General features: G+C 34.3%; 2 protein-coding genes across 2 annotated transcripts; one reads left to right on the forward strand and one right to left on the reverse strand.

The window, feature by feature from the left end:
• Window positions 1–862: 862 nt before the first annotated feature.
• LOC114260562 (uncharacterized) lies at window positions 863–2233 on the forward strand. The gene has a single exon (XM_028200710.2). It carries the CDS (start codon window positions 863–865, stop codon window positions 2231–2233), a length of 1371 nt encoding a protein of 456 aa, XP_028056511.2.
• A 14076-nt stretch (window positions 2234–16309) lies between these two features.
• On the reverse strand, window positions 16310–22445 carry LOC114260552 (protein LIGHT-DEPENDENT SHORT HYPOCOTYLS 10). Its single transcript, XM_028200700.2, has 2 exons — window positions 21714–22445; window positions 16310–16740 (listed from the first exon to the last, which is right to left on the reverse strand). Exon 1 carries the CDS (start codon window positions 22297–22299, stop codon window positions 21739–21741), a length of 561 nt encoding a protein of 186 aa, XP_028056501.1. The 5' UTR covers window positions 22300–22445; the 3' UTR covers window positions 16310–16740; window positions 21714–21738.
• Between the last annotated feature and the right edge of the window lie 369 nt (window positions 22446–22814).

The raw sequence follows: 22814 nt of genomic DNA on the forward strand, positions 1-22814 counted from the left end.
AAACCAACATACATACATCGAATCACTCCAAGAAAACTACACCCAAAAAAAAAAAAAAATTACTCACAACTTGTTTGTCGAATCTTCTCTTTTCTCTACTGCACTTAAGATCAATTAATGGCCTTTGAGGCTTCTATATCAAATCCAATAGAAACTATAATCAATATTTATTACATATAATTGATGAGTAGAATTGAGAGAGGGAGAGAAACAGTATTACCTTTGCGTTAAGAATAAAAATATTGAACCATGAAACTTTATGGAGCAAGAGTCCCAGTAGTATTGTTTTGGATTATCCACAATGAGATGGAAATTAGGAAACTACTTGAAAGTGGGATCATGGGATACCTTTATTGCTAAAATTTTGGAATTTATAATTTAATATTTAAGATAGCATTATGTTTTCATTTATAACATTTACAAAATGTCATTAAAATCATAAACACACTTAATTTTTAACAACAATTGTAAAAGGCTATTAAAATTAGAATAAATGCTATAAAAAATATAGTGTTATCACCTAATACTATTTTATTAGAAAATACTCTAGATGTATCATATTTGATAGCAAATATAAAAAAAATGCTATAAAAAAATGTTATTAAAAATACTTTTTGTTGTAGTGATTGACTTTATAATAGTTGAATTCTTTTACATGTTTTCTCTTGACATGAGTTGCCTTATAATCATGCACCAATATATTGAATATGTTATGTTATTCATTGTTGTATCTTATAGTTCTTGCAAAATCAAATTTAGTTGTTTTTGTCGATCATAACTTTCAAATACTTGTTATTGATATATGCATGTTTTAATGTTCTAGAAACACTTTGGACACTTGTTCAATCGAGATTGTTTACTTATGGGTAAGACATGGATGTATCGATCAAGATTAAGTGATGCATACCAGAAAGGAGTTGACATGTTTCTCGATTTTGCATTTACTAATGCAAGTTATGAGGATAAGATCATATGTCCATGCATCAAGTGTGGACTTACACTTCCCATCACTCAATCAGTTGCATATGATCACTTAGTATGTGATGGCTTCACAAAGGGTTACACTAAATGGGTTTTACATGGTAAAGCATCATCTATTGCTACAACAAGTCTTAATACACACATGTTGAATAGGCCACAATTAAATATTGATACACATGGTTTAGTACACGAGACATTTGGAATCTCAAATGACGATGACAGAGTCGATGGAGACAACCCTGAAGATCTGGGAGATAAACCAAATCCACAAGTAGAGAAGTTCTACAAGTTAATAAATGATAGACAAAAAGAGCTTTATCCACAATGTAGGAATTTTACAAAGCTCTCATTTATCCTTCAGTTATTTCATATCAAGAATTTAGGCAGATGGAGTAATAATTCGTTCACTATGTTATTAGAGTTATTGAAGGAGGCATTCCCAGAGGGTGTAACACTGCCTAATACTGTTTATAAAGTTGAGCAGATAGTTATGGAGTTAGGACTTAGTTATGAGAAAATTCATGCATGTCCCAATGATTGCATGTTGTATAGGAATGAGCACAAAACTGATTATGAATGTTATGTTTGCCATATATCTAGATATGTAACAAACCAAAATGATTCAAGCAACGAGGCATCCTCTAAAAAAGGCAGCTATAAAACACCTTCTAAGGTTCTACATTACTTTTCTTTGATACCAAGGCTACAAGGGTCATTCATGTCATCTAAAACAGCATTATCTATGAAGTGGCATAAAGAAGGTCGCACTAATGATGGTTGTATGAGACATCCTGCCGATTCTCCAGCTTGGATGACTTTTGACCGCCTACATCCTGATTTCGCAGCAGATTATAGAAACGTCAGACTTGGTTTGGCATGTGATGGTGTGAACCCTTTCAGAACATTGAGCAGCACGTATAGCACCTGGCCTGTAATTCTTATACCATATAATTTGCCTCCATGGATGTGTATGAAGCAGACCAATTTTCTATTATCATTGATTATCCTTGATTGTAGTGCACCTGAAAATAATATTGATGTGTATTTGCAACCTTTAATAGATGAATTAAAGGAATTATGGGTGGATGAAATAGAGACATATGATGCATCAATTAAACAAAATTTCCAATTGTGTGCAGCATTAATGTGGACTATCAGCGACTTCCCTGCTTATGCTTATTTGTCAAGGTGGAGTACTAAGGGAAGTATGCATGCCCTTCATACCACAAAGACACATGCTTCCGGTGGTTAAAGCATGGTTGAAAACATTGTTACATGGGTCATCGTCGATTCTTGGGCAAACGTCATGTATTTCGAGATGATGAGCGATCTTTTGATGGAACTAAAGAAAAAAGAACTGGACCCAATCCTTTAACTGGTTCTATGGTATTGAATATGTTACATGGCTTCAATATCACTTACGGAAAGGTGAGTACTAATCCATAATTACCATATAATTGGAAGAAAAGAAGCATATTCTTTGAATTACCATATTGGAAGGATAATCTAGTGCATCACAATCTTGATGTGATGCACATTGAGAAAAATGTATGCAAAAGCGGGCTTGGAATACTATTGAATTTAGAGGGGGAGACAAAGGATAATCTAAATGCATGTCTTGACTTGAAACTTCAAGGTTTAAGGCCTGAACTCCATCCAAAAAAAAATGCAGCAAAAAAAACCATCTTGCCTCCTTCTTGTTTCTCATTATAGAAACAAGAAAAAGACGCTTTTTGTAAATTTTTAAAGACTGTTAAAGTTCCTGATGGTTATGCAACGAATATTTCATGATACATCGACTTAAGGCAGCGTAAAATCTTTGGACTTAAAAGTCATGATTGTCATATTTTGATGCAACAATTACTCCCTTTAGCAATTCAAGGAATGTTGAGTTCATATGTGACTTCACCTTTGATTGAGTTGAGTAATTTCTTTCGAGAGTTATGCTCTAAAATAGGTTTGGCACAAGACTTTATGCATCTTGAAAGGCAAATTCCAATAACACTTTGTAAATTTGAAAAAATATTTTCCCCTAACTTTTTTGATATTATGGTGCATTTGGTGGTTCACTTAGCGTCTGAGGCTAGATTAGCAGAACCTATGCATTATCGTTGGATGTATTCTATTGAGAAGTAAAGATTATATTAAATTACATATTTCTTTACCAGCATTATGATATTTTGCTTCTGTTATTATTGAACATCATTCAAAATTTTGTTTTTTAAACTTACCAAAACATAGGTACTTGAGTAGATTAAAGTCATATGTGCAAAATAGAAGTCGACCAGAGGGTAGTATGACAAAAAGATACCTTGCAAATGAATGCTTGACATTTTTCTCAAGGTATATGGAAGGTGTTGAGACACAGTTCAACCGGATGTCTTGAAATTATGATGAGGGCGGTAATGGTATAGAAGGATTATCTATTTTCTCAATGCCTGACCGACCATTAAGTAAGGGCATGATAGACACAATGGATGATGGCACAAAAGAAAAGGCACATCGATATGTGCTATTTAATTGTGAAATAGTCAAAAAATTTATTGAGTAAGACACTCCACATCTGTAATCAATTTATTATTATTATTATTATTATTATTATTATTATTATTATTATTATTATTATTATACATACTTTTCCATGCACTCACAAATCTTTTATATGGCATATAGACAACACCGTAGATTTCTTGCCATACAAAATCCACGTCTTCGTGAAATGGCCATTGATCGCATTCATAGTGAAACATTTCCAACATGGTTTGATAAACATGTAAGCAATGTTTTGAAGTTCCTTAAAATTTGACTTTATATTAACTTCAATTTCATTCCACACTTACAGAAGTTATGTCGTCAATTGTCTGAAAACAGGTTGAGGAATTGCATAATGCAGGGGATAGTCAAATAACTGAAGAGCTTAGAAGTTTGGCTTATGGTCCAAATACAATTTTCACAAAATATAAGTGATACTTGATAAATGGTTTTAGGTTCCATACTAAGGAGATCGAGTGAAAGAGAAAAACTCAAAATAGTGGGATTATTGTCGCAACAAAAACACAAAGCTTTGCAAGTGAAAGAGATGGAAATCCTGTCTCTGGAGATGTTATATTTTATGGTGTGTTAACAGAAATAATTGAGTTAGATTATTTGTTTGGGAAGAAGGTCGTGTTATTTAAAGGTGAATGGGTGTCACAATCAGGGAAAAGACAAGATAAAGATTGCGCACTAGTCAACTTCGCACGATTAATGAAAGATGCTAAGCCTTTTGTGTTCAAGCAGAACAGGTAATGTATGTAGAAGACCTCAAACACAAAGATTGGCAAGTTTCTATCATGATAAATCCAAGAGATTTTTATGATATGAATGCGGGTTCTTCTGTGGACAATGTGGAGGCATACTTGCATAGTGTTGTATGCAATACACAAAGTGATGATGGAGACAATAATTTTGATTTGGTTAGGACAAACATGTCTGCTGCAATTGTAGATGCGCCACTTTCTTAAGTGTTGAGAAACAACGATGTTCATAATGATGGAGATGATGATGGAGATGAGGAAGAATTAGATCTTATGTGACTGTTAAACTTGTTGAACATTGCTAGTTATTTATATTTAAAAACAATTCTACAGTTTCATTTTGCTCTCTTTCTTTATCATTGTTTTTGTTAATTTAATTGATTGTTTGAAGAATTAATGTGTTTTTAATTTAACTATGTGATTTTGATATGTGGCTACAAAATATTTATTAACTATATGTTACATTTAGTCATTATCAAGATAGCAACGCAATAAAGGTGAATACATAATTTTTTTTTGTTAATTTTCTTCAAGTATTTTGTTCATTTACAAATAATTTATTTGGATCATTCTAAGTTTACAATTTGATTTGTCTATTTTGCTTGAATCATACTAGGATTCATCTATAAAGCAAAAAGCCTATGGACCCATATCTTCAGTTTTGCTCAGGCAATGTTGGTGAGTTTAGTGAGTCAATTCCATCTGAGATTCAGCCAAACTCTAGTTAGCCCAATGATAATGCAGGTATGCAAGTTCAAACCTTATAAAAATGTCATTATTTATTCGTATATAATTTATTATTAGTATTATTATTTATTTATTTATTATAACTAGATGGTGCTAGTGGACAAAAGAAAACTAGAGGTCCCACTTAAATGCATAATATTTGGAGTACTCGTAATAATGAGCACCTAACAGTCAATTGGAACAAACTTGGTCAACCTAATGACAAATTAGCAACAAAGTTATCATCGTTCATTGGAATTATTGTGCGTGATGGGAAAAATGCACCATTCACTTACAAGAATTGGCATAAAGTCCCAGAACATTACAAAGATCACGTATGGGCACTTGTACAGGTAAATAACACAATATTGTGCGAAGATCACATGTGAAAAATAGTAAACATGAGTAATATGATTAAAAAAACACTCTTTATAATTTTTTTATTTTTAATTTTTTATGTGGAAAGATTCATTTTCTATTATTTTATTCTTCTCTCTCTCTCTCTCTCTTTCTCTCTCTCTCTCTCGCTCGCTCGCTCGCTCGCTCACTCTTTTTCTCTCTTTTCAGTCAAAGTTTGATCTTCCAAGCCATGCTAGGAATTGGGTTATGAAGTGCTCTGGTAAGAAGTTAAAAGACTGGAAAGCAAACATAAAGAAAAATTATTATAAAAACCACTTGAGTTTTGACCAACAAAAAGATTATAAAGATAATAGAGTATATGTTGATCAGTGGGAACACCTTTTTAAGTATTGGGCCATTGAAGAAGTAAATGTATACTTGATATGATCATTATATGTTATTTTACTTGCTATAGTTTGGGCACCATTAATTTATGTATTTGTAATTTTAGGCACAAAGTGATAAAAACAAAGCAAGTCGTGCAGAGCGAAAGTATAATCATACTATTGGAACAAAAAGTTTTCTATGTGTTCGAAAGAAGCAGGTTAATTCATCTTTTCATGTTGTATATTTAATATGATAATGTATGCATGATATGACAGAATGATATAATTTATATTTTGGAATATATTATTTTGTAAAAGAATAAGTTGGGACACTCTGCAACACGTGCTCACATGTTTAAAGTATGTTATACAAATGAGACTGAAACTCCTGAGGCAACGAAAACAATGATAGTATGTACCAAATTATTATATGTCCATTTGAACTTGTAGATTAGTTAAAATTCCCACATTATAGTGTTGAGTGATTGAAATGTATATATTAAGTTATGTTTATTGCAACCTTATAAGATGAAATGAATGAGAGGACAACCTCAAATGCAAATTTATCAAATGAGTGCCCAAATGATACATTTGGACAAATGATGGGTAAAGAAAAACATGGACGAGTTCGCATGTATGGATTAGGTGTCTCCCCCTCTAATTTATGGAGAGATACATCTAGTCATAAAGCAAACCAAGACACAACAATGGATGCTATGGAAGCTAAAAATTCGGAGTTAAGGTCCAAAGTTTCCCATGTTCAGCAGGCTCCGAATAACTTGACAAACACATGTAATCAGGTAATTTTTTTAATAGAATTTATAAGTTGTTAATGTTTTCCTACACTTATATATACATACGTATATCTATGTGTGTGTGTTTGTAAAATTAATTAGTTCAAATTTGGTTAGGCCACAACAACTTCTAGTCCTCTTGATATGGCAGCTCGACATCAAGCATGGTCTTTGTCATCGATACAAGATACCTCTCTTACTCAAGTACCTACTAAGAGCTAATCATAAATATCACATTACTTCCAGCTTTATTTTAGAATAGCATGCAACACTTATCTTACAATTAACCAAGGAATGAATATTACGGACATTAATTCCGTTGTTTAAATCTAAACAAAATGTGCTACATAGTCAAAATCATGACATGACGAAATTTGTTACATGACAAAATTTGTGTTTTTTTAACAAGACATCTCTCCATCATTTATTACCACATGGGCTCTTTATGATTCTCTCAAAATATTGCTTGAAAGTAATTAGTTGATTGTCATTTTTCACAATTATATTTGATTTACATCGTTGAGGTTAGGGGATCCTGATATTGATAATGGGCATGGTTTTGATTATTGTTGATTGGTGCGTTTGGTTATTATTGATTTTTTAAGCTATTGTTTGATATGGTCTAAAGACTTACGGTTGTTACTTTACTATAATTTGTTATAGTGTAGTGAACCAATTAAAAACGCATTTGGCTTGCTCATCTACTAGAGAAATGCATATCACTTTCAGTTATGATCATTTTCACTCTAACATTTTGTACAAGTTTTTTTAACTATTATTTACTAATTTTAAATATACAATTACTTAAGTAGTTAAATCTTGATTTACAAGTGGGAGATGTAGTTGTTCTAAAAAGTATCATTAGGCCAACAAAAACAGTTGCAATCGGAGTACTTAAAAGCACAAATGCATCTAAAGAAATAGAAGGGGAAGAACTGGGACCTGACTATTTGGAGATACATGTTCAAGTGCCAATCAAACCTAATGAGAGCTTGATCCGATCATATGGACTTGTCAAAATAGTTGGACAAGCTATTGGAGCTCATGTTGCTTGGCCTGCTCCATTTGTGGTAAATTTCTTTCATAAATACTAATTTCATTAACAAATTTACATTAATTTAATATAGTTTCAATTACTTTTATATATTTATCTTTTAGATGCAGATTTCGCAAGTTATGGGTGCTAGCCGAGAATATTTATACAAGTGAGGTTGAGAATTTGGGAACTGATTTTATTTTTGATAATTTTTCTCTTCGGAATATGGATATCACTATAGCTTTTCAGAACTTATGGTTGGAATAATTTTCTTTTAAATTGTTTTTGCATTGACTTTGTTAGTGTGGTAGAATATTTTATAATTTCAAGCAAGGGATTTTTATTGCAATATAAATAAATTTATATTTCAATAATAAATAACTGATTGTGGTTTGAATTTTTTTTGTTTTTGCTGTGATGATCTTATGGTAGTAATATTTATTTATTATTATGAAAATATTATAGGATGAATGGATGTCAAATTAATATATGATGTGACAATTAATATTCAATTGTTTATAAAATTGATTCAATTTTTCTAGGCATTTACGCATGCATAATTGTAGCTTTTAAAAGTGTCAATGAAAAGAACATATAAGTGTCATTTTGCAATAGTGATAGTAACTTTGCAAAGTGTCACTAAAATAAGTTTCAATGGCACCTATATCTATTTAATGGCACAAATAAATTGGATTTAGTGGCATTTATGAAGGTGTTATAAATATCAATTGTGACATAATAAGCGTCATTAAAAATCCATATCGTGGCATTTTTTAGATTGCAAGTCATCTTTAATGGCACTTGACATTAAAGTGTTACTGAAAGCTTTTAACCCTGATAGTGTAATGGCACTTATAAGTGCCACTGAAGTGTCACTAACTCTTTTTTTAATGGAGCTTGATAATGCCACAAATAATATCTACCATGACATCAAAATGTCATTGAAAGTTTTTAGCCATGATGGTGTAGTGGCACTTGCAAGTATCTACCGTGGTACGGGTATAAATGGCATTTGTTCAAAATGCCACTAAACTACAAAATGTCATTAAACCAATAATTTTGTGACACTTTCAAAAATCACTAAATTGAAAAAATATTCTAATGTGTATGTGAATTATCAATCTTTTAACTTTATCAATTTAATCCAACTACATGTGAGTTTAAGTGGTTTGCAACACTCAGGTAAATTGATTAACTTGGGTGAAATGGTGAAAAAGGAATCCAATGATCAGATCATAAAATTTATAAGTGGGACATGCATATAAATGTCTTGATAAGTCAAAGCGACTAGAGTGGAAGGCACATCTACAGGAGACCAAAGATGGATGCTGGCCACAACAACGCTGGCCACAACAGTGGAGCTACCGACCATGACTGGACAACCGTCTCTAGAAAGCATAGAAAACCTAGAACATCTCCCACCATCTTCATAGCCAACATTCCAGAGCAGATGCAGGTGAATTCCCTGAAGGGTATTTTTCAAAGATTTGGAAGTGTAGTCCACGCCTCAATTCCAAATAGAAGAACCAAGCGATTCAACTCAAGATTTGGCTTCATCCGTTACGAGAGGCCAGCTTCGGCAGAGGAGGCAGTCAGGAAACTCAACAGAGCATGGTATGGTGATTATCACCTTATTGTCAAGCCTGCAAGATTTGAGAGGCCACCATATCCTGAGCACTTTCAGGCAGAACATAAATTGAGATCCAATCTTCATGAAGCTCGCTATTCCAACACCTTGAAGTTGCCAAGTGTGCAAAATCTAAACAAACCCTCTTATGCGGACATTGTCAAAAGCAATGCTCTAGTAAGTGACCAAGCTACTAAGGCACATGCTTCTGAACCTTCTATCAAAGTACACGCGACGGAAACGGATATTGAATGGCTCTATAGGAGTGTGGTGGTGAAAGCAAGCCTTCCAACTGCAGATCAGTCCATATCGAGCACCTTCTCTCCTGAGGATGGCAAGAATATTCAGGTGCGCTATGGGGGGTAAATCATATGTTCTAACTTTTGATTCCCAAGAAGCTATGAGAAACAGAATCCACAAAAACAAGGATTGGTTCACTTCAAGATTTGAGGATGCACAAGAATGGTCTCTATGGAAACTATCCAATCTTAGCTCAAGAACAGTGTGGATCAACTGCTATGGAGTTCCACTGAATCTCTGGAATTTCAACACATTCAAGAGCATAGGAAGAGTTTGGGGTGAAGTGATCATGTTGGATGACTCAACGTTGAAGCATCTATCTTTTGAATGTGGCAGAGTTCTGATTATAACAAATCAGCTTGAGGTCATTAATCGCGCCATCACCTTGGTTTGCAAGCATGATGATCATCTTATCCGTGTTACAGAGGAACAGATTATAAGCACTCATACGCCAAAGGCTGCTGGAGAACTCTCTGGCAAAGAAGACGATGACGTGGCTATCCCAGTGGATGTGGCCAATGTACATCCAATGCGCGTCGACCAGCATGGCGCCCATTTTTCAAACGGTAAGGAATTGATCTCACAAGCCAGAGTTCCGACAGATGCGAGACAACACTCTGTGAATGGGGAACGGGGATGTCAGAGCACGCCTACTGTTAGCAGCCATGCCGGGGAACGGGGTTGTCAGAGCACGTCTCCTGTTAGCAGCCTTCCTGCAGCACGTGCTTGGTAATGTATCAGCTAATAAATTCATCAGAAGAGGGGGCCGGAAAAAGGGCGGAAAAGCTGCATCAGTCCGATCAGCGGCAGCAACAACTTCATTATCAATTTCTTCAGGGGCCATAGCTAATCGCAATCGCATTATACTCAACGAAGCCCAGGCAGTGTGGGAAATTGGGAAGCTCCTTGGCCTGAAAAGTAATGAAGAAGATGTAGAGGTCGTTAGTAAGCTTAATGAACCCCATGGCCAACATGAGCTTCAGCATAACGATACAGAAGGTGAGAGGATTTAATCCTCTACCCACTCGGCCTATCCTTGGACTTTAATTTTGTTTTTCCATGAAGATTATCTCTTGGAATATAAGGGGCTTAGGGAAAAGGGAGAAAAGAAGAGGTGTTAAAAATCTTATCTCTCAGCACAAAGTTGATTTTCTGTTCCTCCAAGAAACCAAGGTAGCAACTATCACAAATCAACTCATCCACTCTATTTGGCCCCACAATGACCCGGGTTTTGCAGCAGTGGAGGCCGAAGGAACTTCGGGCGGTATTATTAGCGTCTGGGATAAATCAGTATTTTCAGTTTGTGAATGCATTCAGAGACCGAACTTCATCCTTCTTAAAGGTACGATCTCTCCGGACTTTGATTGTATTTTGATTAATATTTATGCTCCTAATGAAGCCAGGGCAAGGAAAATTCTATGGGATGAATTATTAAGTCTCCGAGTTAGTTATGATTTACCATGGTGTGTTGGGGGTGACTTTAATGAAATTATTAGAATTGGGGAAAGAAAAGGCTGTCTTACAATCTCTACTAGTATGAAACATCTCAGTGATCTAGTGGCCAATCTGGAGCTTAGAGACCTCCCCTTGCAAGGCAGATCCTTCACTTGGTCTAATAATCAAGAGGCTGACAGATGGAGCAGATTAGACAGGTTTCTCCTCCACTCACAATGGCTGGACAGATTCGATTTTAAACAATGGGGTCTTCAACGCTTATTATCCGATCATTGTCCAATTCTCCTCATGGTGGATAATAGAGACTGGGGTCCAAAGCCGTTCAGATTCCTCAATGCCTGGACCTCCCATCCTAATTTCCTAAAAGTTGTCAAAGGCGCATGGAATCAGAGTCTTCACCTTGGCTGGGCTGGGCACATAATTTTTATGAAGCTCAAGGAAGTGAAATCAGCTCTCAAACAGTGGAATATGGAGGAGTTTGGTGATCAAACTGAAAAACTCAATTCCATTGGTAATCAATTACACTCTCTAGATCTCCTTCAAGAGACCCGTTCTCTATCTGAGGAGGAGTCAACAGACAAGAGGAAGCTGAAATTCGAATTCTGGAAAACTTCAAGGCTGATTGAGAGCATTTGGCTGCAAAAATCAAGGCAAGTGTGGTTCAAGAATGGAGACAAAAACACCAAATATTTCCATATGATTGCAAGCACAAGGCAGAGGAAAAATGCTATTGGCAATCTATTCATCAATGGAATTCACTTAGAAGATCCGGAGCAAATAAAAAGAGCAGTTAGGTCTCATTTTCAGAATTTCTTCTCCGAAAAGTGGCCCTCAAGACCCACATTTTCAGAACCTTTTCAGCGCTCCCTTTCTGATTTGGATGCATCTCTGTTAGAACAGCCTTTTTCTGAGACTGAGATCCTGGATGCAATAAATCATTGCGAAGGTAATAAGGCTCCTGGTCCTGATGGCTTCAATATGAAATTTATCAAAAAATGCTGGGCCTTCATAAAAGCAGATCTTTGTCTCTTCTTCAATGAATTCCATCTTAACAGCAAGATTAAGAAAGGCCTGAATTCCACCTTCTTAACCTTGATTCCAAAAATTCCAAACCCATCTTCTTTATCTGACTACAGGCCCATCAGTTTGCTAGGCTGTATCTATAAGGTTCTAGCCAAGGTCTTATCAAGTAGATTGAAATCGGTTTTGCCAAATCTGATCGATGAAACTCAATCAGCTTTTGTAAAAGGGAGGCAAATCTTGGATGGTATTCTCATCGCCAATGAAGTTGTTGATTTGTGGAAGCGCAACTCTTCAGGTGGGCTTCTTCTCAAATTGGATTTTCAGAAGGCTTTTGATAGTGTCAACTGGAACTTTCTTTTTCATATTCTTCAAAATTTCGATTTTGGTGCAAAGTGGATCTCATGGATTAAGGAATGTGTTTCTTCCCCTCATATTTCTGTTTTGGTGAATGGCTCCCCCTCTCAAGAATTTCCCCCTCAGCGAGGCTTAAGGCAAGGTGACCCTCTCTCCCCATTTCTCTTTAATCTTGTGGTTGAAGGGCTAAATATTCTCATCCAAAGAGCCAAAAAACTCAATCTTATCAAGGGAGTGGATATCGGTAGCTCGGGATTGAACCTTTCACATCTGCAATTTGCAGATGACACTCTTATGTTCTGCAATCCAGATTGGGACGAGATTATTAATCTGAAAAGAATTCTCAGTTGCTTCGAATTAATCTCCGGATTGAAGATCAATTACCAAAAGTCTGTAATTTGTGGTGTTGGGGTTAACAGGGACTTCACCTCTCAAGTAGCCGAATTCTTTAACTGCAGGGTGAGCTCGTTACCAATCAGTTATCTTGGAATGCCTCTAGGGGCCAACCCAAAAAGACTGTCTACTTGGGAGCCTATCATTAACAAAGTGAAGAAAAGACTAGCCTCATGGAAGAAAAGGTATCTTTCTCTTGGAGGGCGAATTACTTTGATTAAATCTGTTCTCTCTTCACTTCCAATCTATTATATGTCCCTTTTCAAAATCCCTACCCAAGTGGCAAACTTAATTGATAAATATCAGAGATCCTTTTTATGGGGGGATAGTGATGCCAAAAGGAAATTACATCTTCTCAACTGGGAGGCATGCTCTGTTAGCAAATTCTTTGGCGGTTTGGGCTTCAGAAAGACTAAGGATGGCAATGATACTCTCCTATGCAAATGGTGGTGGAGATTCGCCACCGAAAAAAGTTCCTTGTGGAGGAAAGTTCTCTGTGCCAAAAACAATGTGAATGAAGATTGTTGGTTACCTAATGGCTCAAGCTTCAGTCTTTCATCTGCAGTGTGGAAAAGTATCTCATCTTTGGAAAGGTATGGATCTAGAGCAATTGCATTATTTTTGGAAAACATTCAGTTCAAGCTAGGGGATGGTAAAAGAATTAAATTTTGGCTGGATGCTTGGGTCTCGTGTACTCCTTTGTCCAACCTATATCCCAGACTTTTCTCTCTAGCTACAAACCAAGATTCCTTCGTCCACCAGTATTTGTATCAGGCTGCGGGTAATCAAACTCATTGGAATATCACATATAGGAGAACCCTGAGAGCTTGGGAAGATGAGCTGCATCTTGAGCTGATTAGTAAATTGCCTCAACCTCTCAGCATTAATAACAATTGTGTGGATCACCTGTTATGGACTCCTTTCCCATCAGGCTCCTTTACAGTTAAATCTCTTTATGGAATTTTTGAAAACTCTCTTCGTTTAACCCCTTTCCCGATTATGAAGATGTGGAAATCAGCAGCCCCTCCCAAAATTAAAGCTTTTGGTTGGCTTGTTTGGTGGAATCGAATCACCTCTTCGGATCTCCTTGCTCGCAGGCTCATTATCCCCGCTATCAATCACTGCGCTTTCTGCGGTATTGATAACGAATCTGCTCTGCATTTGCTCCTGCATTGTAAATTCGCTTGGAAGGTTTGGGCTGAAATTATTTGTTGGTGGGGCTCCCAATGGGTTTCCCCTAGTTCCTTACAAGACTTACTTTTATGGTGGTATGGTCAAAAATACAAACACCTGGGTAAACTCATCTGGGAAGTAATTCCATTGGCTGTGGTTTGGAGTTTATGGATTGCAAGAAACAACATGGTTTTTAACTCTATAGTTCCTGTTTGGGGGAATATTGTGGATAGTATCAAGATCAAAGTGGCCACATGGGTGAAGTTTTCTAGTCATTTGCCTTCCTACACAATCCATGATTTCATGTACTGCTTGGCTGGATTGAAGGGCCACAAATTGTAGTCTCCTGCAGGATATAGTCCTTTGTTCTTTTATTTTTCATTCCCAGATTTGGTTGAGGTCTCATCAACCTTTGTATCGGCCTTGGCTTGCATATGATTGGGCTCAATTATAGGTGCCAACCTAGTTGGGATGTATTTTTGAGCTATGATGCATTTCAGTCAAGTCCCTCTTTTCTTTCCTTTTATCAATAAAATTATTCTTTGCTGATCAAAAAAAAAAAAATGTCTTGATAAAATTTAAGATTTGAATTCTCTTCCGTATGTTAAAAAGATTAAACTATCCCGTCTATTTTTATGTGTTGTTATATGACTTATTTTAAAGATTCAATTTATTCAAATTTCAATTCCTTGTATGTAAATTATTTATAAAAAAAAAAAGAGATTAATTTAATAATTGTAGTAGTTGCATGATTTTATTATATTTTTTTCTCTAAAAAAATAACCAACAAGTATAATGTTGATAACATATTAATTATTTTTGTATAAATAAATGTAATAAAATATGTAATTGTGATTATCAAATCAATTTAATATTTTTCACAAAAGGTAACAGATGTTGTCATCAAAGTAGACCATGATGGGCCTAAAACCGTACGGTTGAAATGCAAATCATAGAGAATCCAGTTCCAGATATGAAATATCACGAGTTAAACCAACTTTATACAAATAATATATAGATGGACGTATATATATTTGAATTTATGTATCATATGCAACAAGGAAAACACAAAGTAGCCTACTCTTACACATTGATCAAACTAATAATAATAATTTCTTCAATCAAGTGTGCAAGAAAGTATATTTCTTGTTAGCATCAACACATTATCCTAAAACATCAACCAATCTCATGCAAAATTTATGATGCATCAATCTCTAAAAAACAATGCTTTTGCATTTCCCCGGTTTTGTTGATGTAATTTTCGCATGTATTGTGCCTTTTGTCATCAATAAAGTTTTTGTTTTGCCGATCAAAAATAAATAAATAAAACTTAGTTTGCCACCACAATTCTTCTAAATTTATTTATTTGTTTGTTTTTTTGATAGGCAAAAGAAATTTATTAATGTAAAAAGAAAGGTACACATCAATATTATATCAAAGGGGAGGTCATGGTGTGTATGATCTGTTTGTTCTATCTCTATGAGCTGAATCTGGTTTTGCAGGAGCATTTGAATTGTTGCAATGGGTGTTAGTTCTGGACTGGGGCACTAGTTGCTATAATGGGTGTTAGTTCTAGACTGAGGCCTTGTTTGTTTTTCTGATTTTGAATGTGCACTGCTGCACTAATGGGTGTTAGTTCTGCTATACTAGTGTTTGGGGGGGGGGGGAATGTTATGCTGTCTTTTGTGTTTTTTTCCGTTTCTTCAGTTGGTTGCTCACCAACTCTGGGGTGCTAGCAAATGATAGGATGGGCTTTTTTGTGCCAACCTAATTGAGATGATTCAGCCCGTTGTAATACTTTTGCACCTGCCTTTCTTTATTGATGTATTTTGCCTTGTGCCTTGTACTTTGTACTATTTTTTACATCAATGAAGCTTCTTTGTTTTGCCGATCAAAAAAAAAAGGGGGGAGGTCATGGTGGGTTCAACTCTCCCTAAGGAGAAGTTGAATTAAGAAGGCAAGCATTTGGTATTTTATAAGGGTAGAGACACTAATTTTTATAGATATCTAACCACTAACAACAGATTTTTGCTGATAAAAAAAAAATAGAATGTATAAAAAGTACAAAAAAATTAAAAATTAAAAATAAAATGTATAGATCAATTAATTCTAAGTTTGGCCAACACTACAACAACTTCACCCTTATAGTTAGATCCAAATTCTACTTTGGTCACTACACTCTAAGTCTACTTTCAATTTAGTCATTCCGTCCAAATTTCTATTAATTTTTCTTTTTTGTTTATGAACACCTCAAGGGACTAACAGGTGTCATAATTTTAACATTCAACTTGAACGAATAGACTAAATTGAAATTAGACTTAAAATGTAGGGATCAAATTGTTTAATTTGAAATAATAAGAATTAAACTGAAATCTGAATCAAACTATAATAATTAAAATTGTAATTTACCAAAACTAAATTGAAAGTTAAAATGAAAGGAAAGAGCATATATATATACCACATCTAACTCTTGGTTCTATCTTTGTCAACTTCATGCATGAACTCTCATTTATACAATTCATATATATATAGTTCTTGAGCTATATATCTCTCGCGAGAAAGAAGTAAAAGAAATATCAAGTACTTGATTTGGACGAGAATCACTTTTCTGCAATGACTCTATTGCGTTTTTTTACCACAACAAGACATGTAAACAAAGTTCATAATATAACCACTTAAGTTTAAAATTGAAGTAAAATGACATCAAAATACCACGTACTATTTTTTAAACCACACACAACTTAAAACGTCATTTTGCTTCAACTTTAAACTTAAATCGTTGGATCACCACAATATCCGATACGATAGAGCTCCAAAACATGCTGAAAGATTGCCAGATCCGAAAATCATATGGGGCCTGTAATAGTTCCAAACAATGAAGAGTTAAAATAAAATGATCAAAATGAAAATAATTTTGTGACAAAATTAAAGAGTGTAGATGAGAAAATCAAAAGCAATAATTCTTCTTGACATTGGAGAAACCACACCAAGTGATAAATGGTGCCATTGCATTGTGAGATATATACAGTGTGTGCACTCTAAAATTATTAGAAAAACTTACAATTACCTTATCAATTAAATTTTTTTCATGAGTGATATACATAGAAGGCCGTATAAAATGAATAGTTCGAATTATTGAAATGGAAGCCATTGTAGGTCCCATGAGCCTGAACATGACAATCAAATTCAAATTTAAACATATGAGAATTCTAACCCTTCATTATATAATTCATTCATAAAGCAAGTACTATTATCAAAAGCCTCACAGAAATATCAACAAAATTTGTATCTGATAGTTCATCAGTCCATATTTAAAAGTTGCAAAGGTGTTTGGTTGTGTTTTTATTTTTATTTTTCATGATTTCATAAACAAAACGATAGAAAGTTGAGTAAATTACTCTTTGCATTTAGCACTTTACATTAAGGCTTTGTTTGTCATGAGTTAAAAAAGTCAAAAGGTCGAAAAGTCCACTATCCTGTTTAAGTCACATCACTTTTCTATCACATTACTTCAAATCCAATTCATATTACATAAAAAGTTAAAAAATACACTTATTTAGATCATCCCAAACCACCCCTAAATCTCATTTTAATCTCTTATTTTTTAATTATAACGTTCAACTACTCGCACTTTCATTTAAGTTATGGTCCTTTTGTTAATTTGGTGTAAAATTGCCTAACGAAAATTGTCACCTTACACACGTGACAATTTTCAGGCAAACATGAAATTTCCTTCTTCTTCTTCTCTATTTTTTCATTGTATTTTCTCTCTATAATACTTTATAAATCCACTAGGAAAGAGTGGTGAGTTTAGAAAAAATAGTAAAGAGAAAATACTACGGGCTAATATAGAAGTTGAAATTGAAAGAAAATTACACATTCACCCTAAAAATGCCTAATGTTCACTGTATTTTCTTTCTATTATATTTTACAAACCCACCAGGAAAGGGGTGGTCAGTTTAGAAAAACAGTAAAAAGAGAAAGTACTATGGTAAAATATTGAAGAAGTACAAATTGAAAGAAAATTACAATTTCATCCTAAAATATGCCTAATGTGAAGTTCATTTGACAATTTTCGTTAACCGGTTTAACAGCAGACTGGCATAAAAGGCACATTGCAACTACCTAAGGAAAATGTAGAAGAACAGCTTCACACATTGCAATGTGGCCCTTAATTTCAACATTTATGAAAATAAAGAAACAATTATGATAAATATTGACTCTATTTGTAATTTATTTATTATTATTTTTAATGAACCAAACACAAAAATAAATATTATGATAAAAATATCATTTTATTAACAAGATCAGTGAATTGGATGCCTAATTAAAAAATAATCAACTAGACTGATGTTTGATCAAAACAGTTGCTGCAATCATGAATTTTTTTTTTTATTGTTTTGTTAATTTTTCATAGTGCTTCTTTTAAAAACAACTTATAATTATCCCATTAAACAATTTAAAAGGAATTCACCCAGCAGCTATCTTAGAAATGTAGGATGATATGATTTTTAGCAATGTTATATATCACTAGGTTTTTCTATTATTTTTATATTATCGAACATATTATTTACTTTTATTATTTACAAATAAAGAACTATTATAGGAATCCATGAAAGCAGTGACACATAAAGGTGACAAAAAACTTGATAATGTATAATAATTGTGAATACAAAAATCAATCACAAAACGGACTTAGAATATCCATGAACGGACATATTTTATGAAATTTATTAGTGGTATTTACATCTAAAAAATTGTCCATGCGTGTACATTTTGTATCCAGTTTATTTATTATTTATTTATTTATTTATTTATTTATTGCTGAAAGAAAATCTAATTGATGGGACCAAAAAGGTAAACATTAATGGGGTACATCAATAAAATCAAAAGATTTGGGAAGAAGTAGTATTGTGCTAAACCGAGCATTCCAATCTAGTTTTGTAATCGTTTTCTGTATTGTTACACTTAATTTATTTCTATAGTTTTAGTACTTAATTACTCTGATATACAATCAAAAGACAATCTTTCAGGCAAATAGAACAGTAGCATTTCCAAAGAAAGAACATCCATTATAATAAGAATTGAATTATAAAAAGAAAGAAAGAAAGAAAAATTAAAATAGAATTCTCTTGCATTTATGATCCACAAGAAATCCAAGGCTGTGTTTGGTTTGCCTTTGGAATCATGATTCCAAATGTAAAATTTTTAAATTACTTTTTAAAATTCATAACTAAACACACAACATAAAATTACTCAAAACTCAATTCAAAAATTAATTTCAAAACTTATAACCAAACGCACAATTCAAACTCAATTCAAAACTCTTTTGATGATATAGTATTGAAAATGGTTAGTGATATTTTTATAAAAAAATCTATATAAAAAAATTCTTTATTTTAAAAGTATTTTTTTCTTCAAATAACAAGTTGCAAATATAAAAAATAATAATAATAAAAATAAAAATAAAATAAAATTTGCACTGTTCCGGTCAACCGGCCGAACAACCAGGAGGATGTCCAGGCAGACGACCGGGTAGACCTAATCCGCTCTTTTCAAAATTTAAAATTCAAACATTCTTTTTAAAACTCATAACAAAACAAATTTTATCCTTTCAAAACTTAACTCACAATTCCACACTCAATTCACAACTCCAAAAGAGAATCACAATTCCAAAATTAAACCAAATGCAACCTAAGACTAATAGCTGATATGTTGATGCATTAACACCAACAAACAAACACATTATTTGGAAAAATATCTCTCCCCCAAAAATTCAATTTTTTGGATGGCTAGTGTGAAAGGGTAGGATTAAAACTTCTACTTATATACAGAGAATTGGTATACTTGGTGTCAACATGAGTAACTTGTGTATTTTCTGTAACACTGATATGGAAACAACTGATCATGTGTTGATAGGCTGCTATCCAATTTGGAAGGTTTGGTCACATTTGATGAATTGGTGGGGATTGTACTGGGTTATACCACGCTCTTTGCTAGGACTGTTGGAATCATAGTTCTAAATATCGGCCGATACGCTACGTATCGGCCGATACGTATCGGAAAAATGGGGTACCGCGACGGATACAGGCCGATATACCACTGAGATTGAAAATCACAGGAGTATCGGCCGAGTCCCGGTACGTATCGGCTTGTAAGCGTTACACAAGCCGTTACACAAGCCGCGACGGGCCGATACTCACCGGTTCGGACCGGTACGGGAAAGAAAAAGTTGAAATACCTTTGAAATGATTTTTAAAATTTCACCACCGCGACACCCGATTCCCGATACGTACCGATCGATACTACCGATACCGATACTCCGCGATCGATACTGTTACGTTACCCGATACCGCGATTTAGAACCTTGGTTGGAATAGTGGGCTGGTTTTAAGTATAGAAAGTTGAAAGCAAGATTGTGGAAAGCTCTGTTGCTGGCAATAGTGGGTCTGTGTGGAAACACAAAAATGAATGCAAATTCAAGAATACAAAGCCAAACTTTGGGGAGTTGCAGGAACTGACTAAAGTTAGAGTGGCTTTGTGGATTAAAAGCAATGTAAGGAGGCTATGTTACTCAATTCAGAGTTGGTCTCTAATATCCAATAGATTAGAACATCATCCAAGGATATTTGAGGAATGACTTGGACTACTAAGTTATTTTTGGGTGGTTCTTGTGTTTCCTGTACATTTTTCAGTTGGGGTTGGCCTTCTTTTGGTTTTCTTTTCTATTTTCTTGTTCGGTTGGATCCTCTCCAACTTGGTGATGTGCTAACATATGATTGTACTTGTTTTGTCAGCGCCAACCTAATTGTGATTGTCTTGTGTAGTTATGATATTCTTTACACTCACCTCCCCTAATCTTTTTTGATGTATTCCCTCCTTATTTGTTAGTTTATATCAATAAAGATTTCCTCTTTTTGCTGATGAAAAAAACAAACAAACAAATAAACAAACACATTAGATATATAAGCATTGCGTTCATTAAATACACATATTTTTCTTATTTATTGACTCATTTAAAAACTGTAATTATGTGAATAATTTGATCATTTCATGTCTAATGGCCATTCATGGAGGGCGCAAGATCTTGTAGAATCCCCAAGGGACCAAGAATAGAGAAAAGTAAGCATACAAAATAATATATTTTTTAACTTTGGTTATTAACAATCTGTGATTTTGCATGAGATGGGCTCCTGTTTTTTGAGTAAAAATTTGGTACATTAACACACAGTATTATTAATCAATAACAAAAATAAAAAAGGATTAGTGAATTCCTCGATTTAGGTGTAACTGCATATTTCAAGATAATTTTGTAACTACTACATATGCCTATCGAGATTTATTATGCTTATATAATAATTTATTATTGAATAATGATACCCTGTACCAGTGATAAAATGGTATCATCCTTATATTAAATTATTTCTCCCTATTTTGATGATTGCCCCTAACCTTGGTGAGTGTAAAAGTTGATATGCTAATAAAGTACTATAAGATATTCTATGTATTTTTACACTGAAAGTGAGTATACAAATTAGGGTTTTGGAACCCTTGGCCTAGGGTTTTCTATGAAGGGGACTGATATGTCTCAGTTCTTGATAGAATGGATAGTTCAATTATATTGATTTCTTTTCCTCTTTCTAGGATTTTCTCATTTAAGGATTCAAATCAGATCTAAACTTCTAAAAATAAAAACAATAATAATCATATAGCACAAGCCTTATAGTTCATCAACATCACAAATATATATATATATATATATATCAATGAAAGTTGAATTCAATTTCATGCTATATATCAACAAGATCCAACTTCTAGGGGAAAAATTACCATTCTGTTGAGAAGCTGAAAGCAATCAAGATAACTGCATCTGAGGGTTTGAGGCGTCGTTGTAGGCATTCATTTGAATCTTCTTCTTCTTCTTTTTCTTGTAAGGGATTCCCCGAGCCTTTGCTTGAGAATCCCTCACCTCACGCAAGTAAATGCGTATAGCTCCACTTGCAAAAGGATTAGACTCCGGTAAGCCACCATTCTCTTCATAGGCAGCTCTAAGCCTACCGATTAGGGCATCAAGGCTTCCCCAAGCTTGCCTAAGTGGGCAAGCGCAAGGACCCGGTGGCTCAGGCTGCCCAAAGTACACACACCCTTGTAAGTGCACTTTAGTCTTCCCAAACTGATCGAGGTAGCGAAGGAAATCGAGTATGTGGTTGTAGTTGCAGTGAGACATGGGTACCGGAGGCCTTTGATTCTTCAAGTACTGCCCAAAGGTGTTCCAGTCTCGCCTTTTTTGTGACTCATATCGGCTCAATTGAGCAGGTTGCTGCACCTGCTGACGCTGATTATTTTCATCATCAACAAGTGCAGCAGCAGATCGTGATGATCCTTCTCCTGATCCTTTTCCTTTCTCACCTGACATCGATGATCGATGCAAATGAGTTCTTCTGGAATTTCTTGTCTTTTTTTTTTTTTTTTTTTGGAGGAGAGGGATGAAAGATATTATTGGAGAGGAGAAAGATGGAGATCACATCATGGGACTAGTGAGAAGTGAGGACACATAATATGGGACCAACGAAAGTGCTTTAGCTCTTATTTTTATTTTCTTTTTCTTGATCCATCACATTATCTTGATCCATTAATTGTACTATTAGCATTAATTGTACAGTTTATTTTTTTCCCAAATATTTATAAGTATGTTATCATCATCAAAGCAATCATTATCCAGCATATTAGCAAATTTAGCACTATGATTTGGGACCTAGCTAGTGACTAGGTTGCTGGTGCAAGTAGCTTTGAGTTAGGGAGCGTTTGACAGTGCAGTTAAAAAATAGTAAATTAAAAAGGGAGATGAACGTAAAAAGATTTTAGCATCTTCATAATGTTTAGGGTGATGAACAAACTTGTCTCCTTTAAATTTTTTATTGGATTTTATGT

This window comes from Camellia sinensis, chromosome 7 (assembly GCF_055761805.1).
Source record: "Camellia sinensis isolate YWXY chromosome 7, ASM5576180v1, whole genome shotgun sequence".
Lineage (NCBI taxonomy): Eukaryota > Viridiplantae > Streptophyta > Magnoliopsida > Ericales > Theaceae > Camellia > Camellia sinensis.

Bases quoted from the DNA above. Each gene is read 5' to 3' on its own strand.
- LOC114260562 (XM_028200710.2), top strand. From the start codon at position 863: ATGGGTAAGACATGGATGTATCGATCAAGATTAAGTGATGCATACCAG.
- LOC114260552 (XM_028200700.2), bottom strand. From the start codon at position 22,299: ATGTCAGGTGAGAAAGGAAAAGGATCAGGAGAAGGATCATCACGATCT.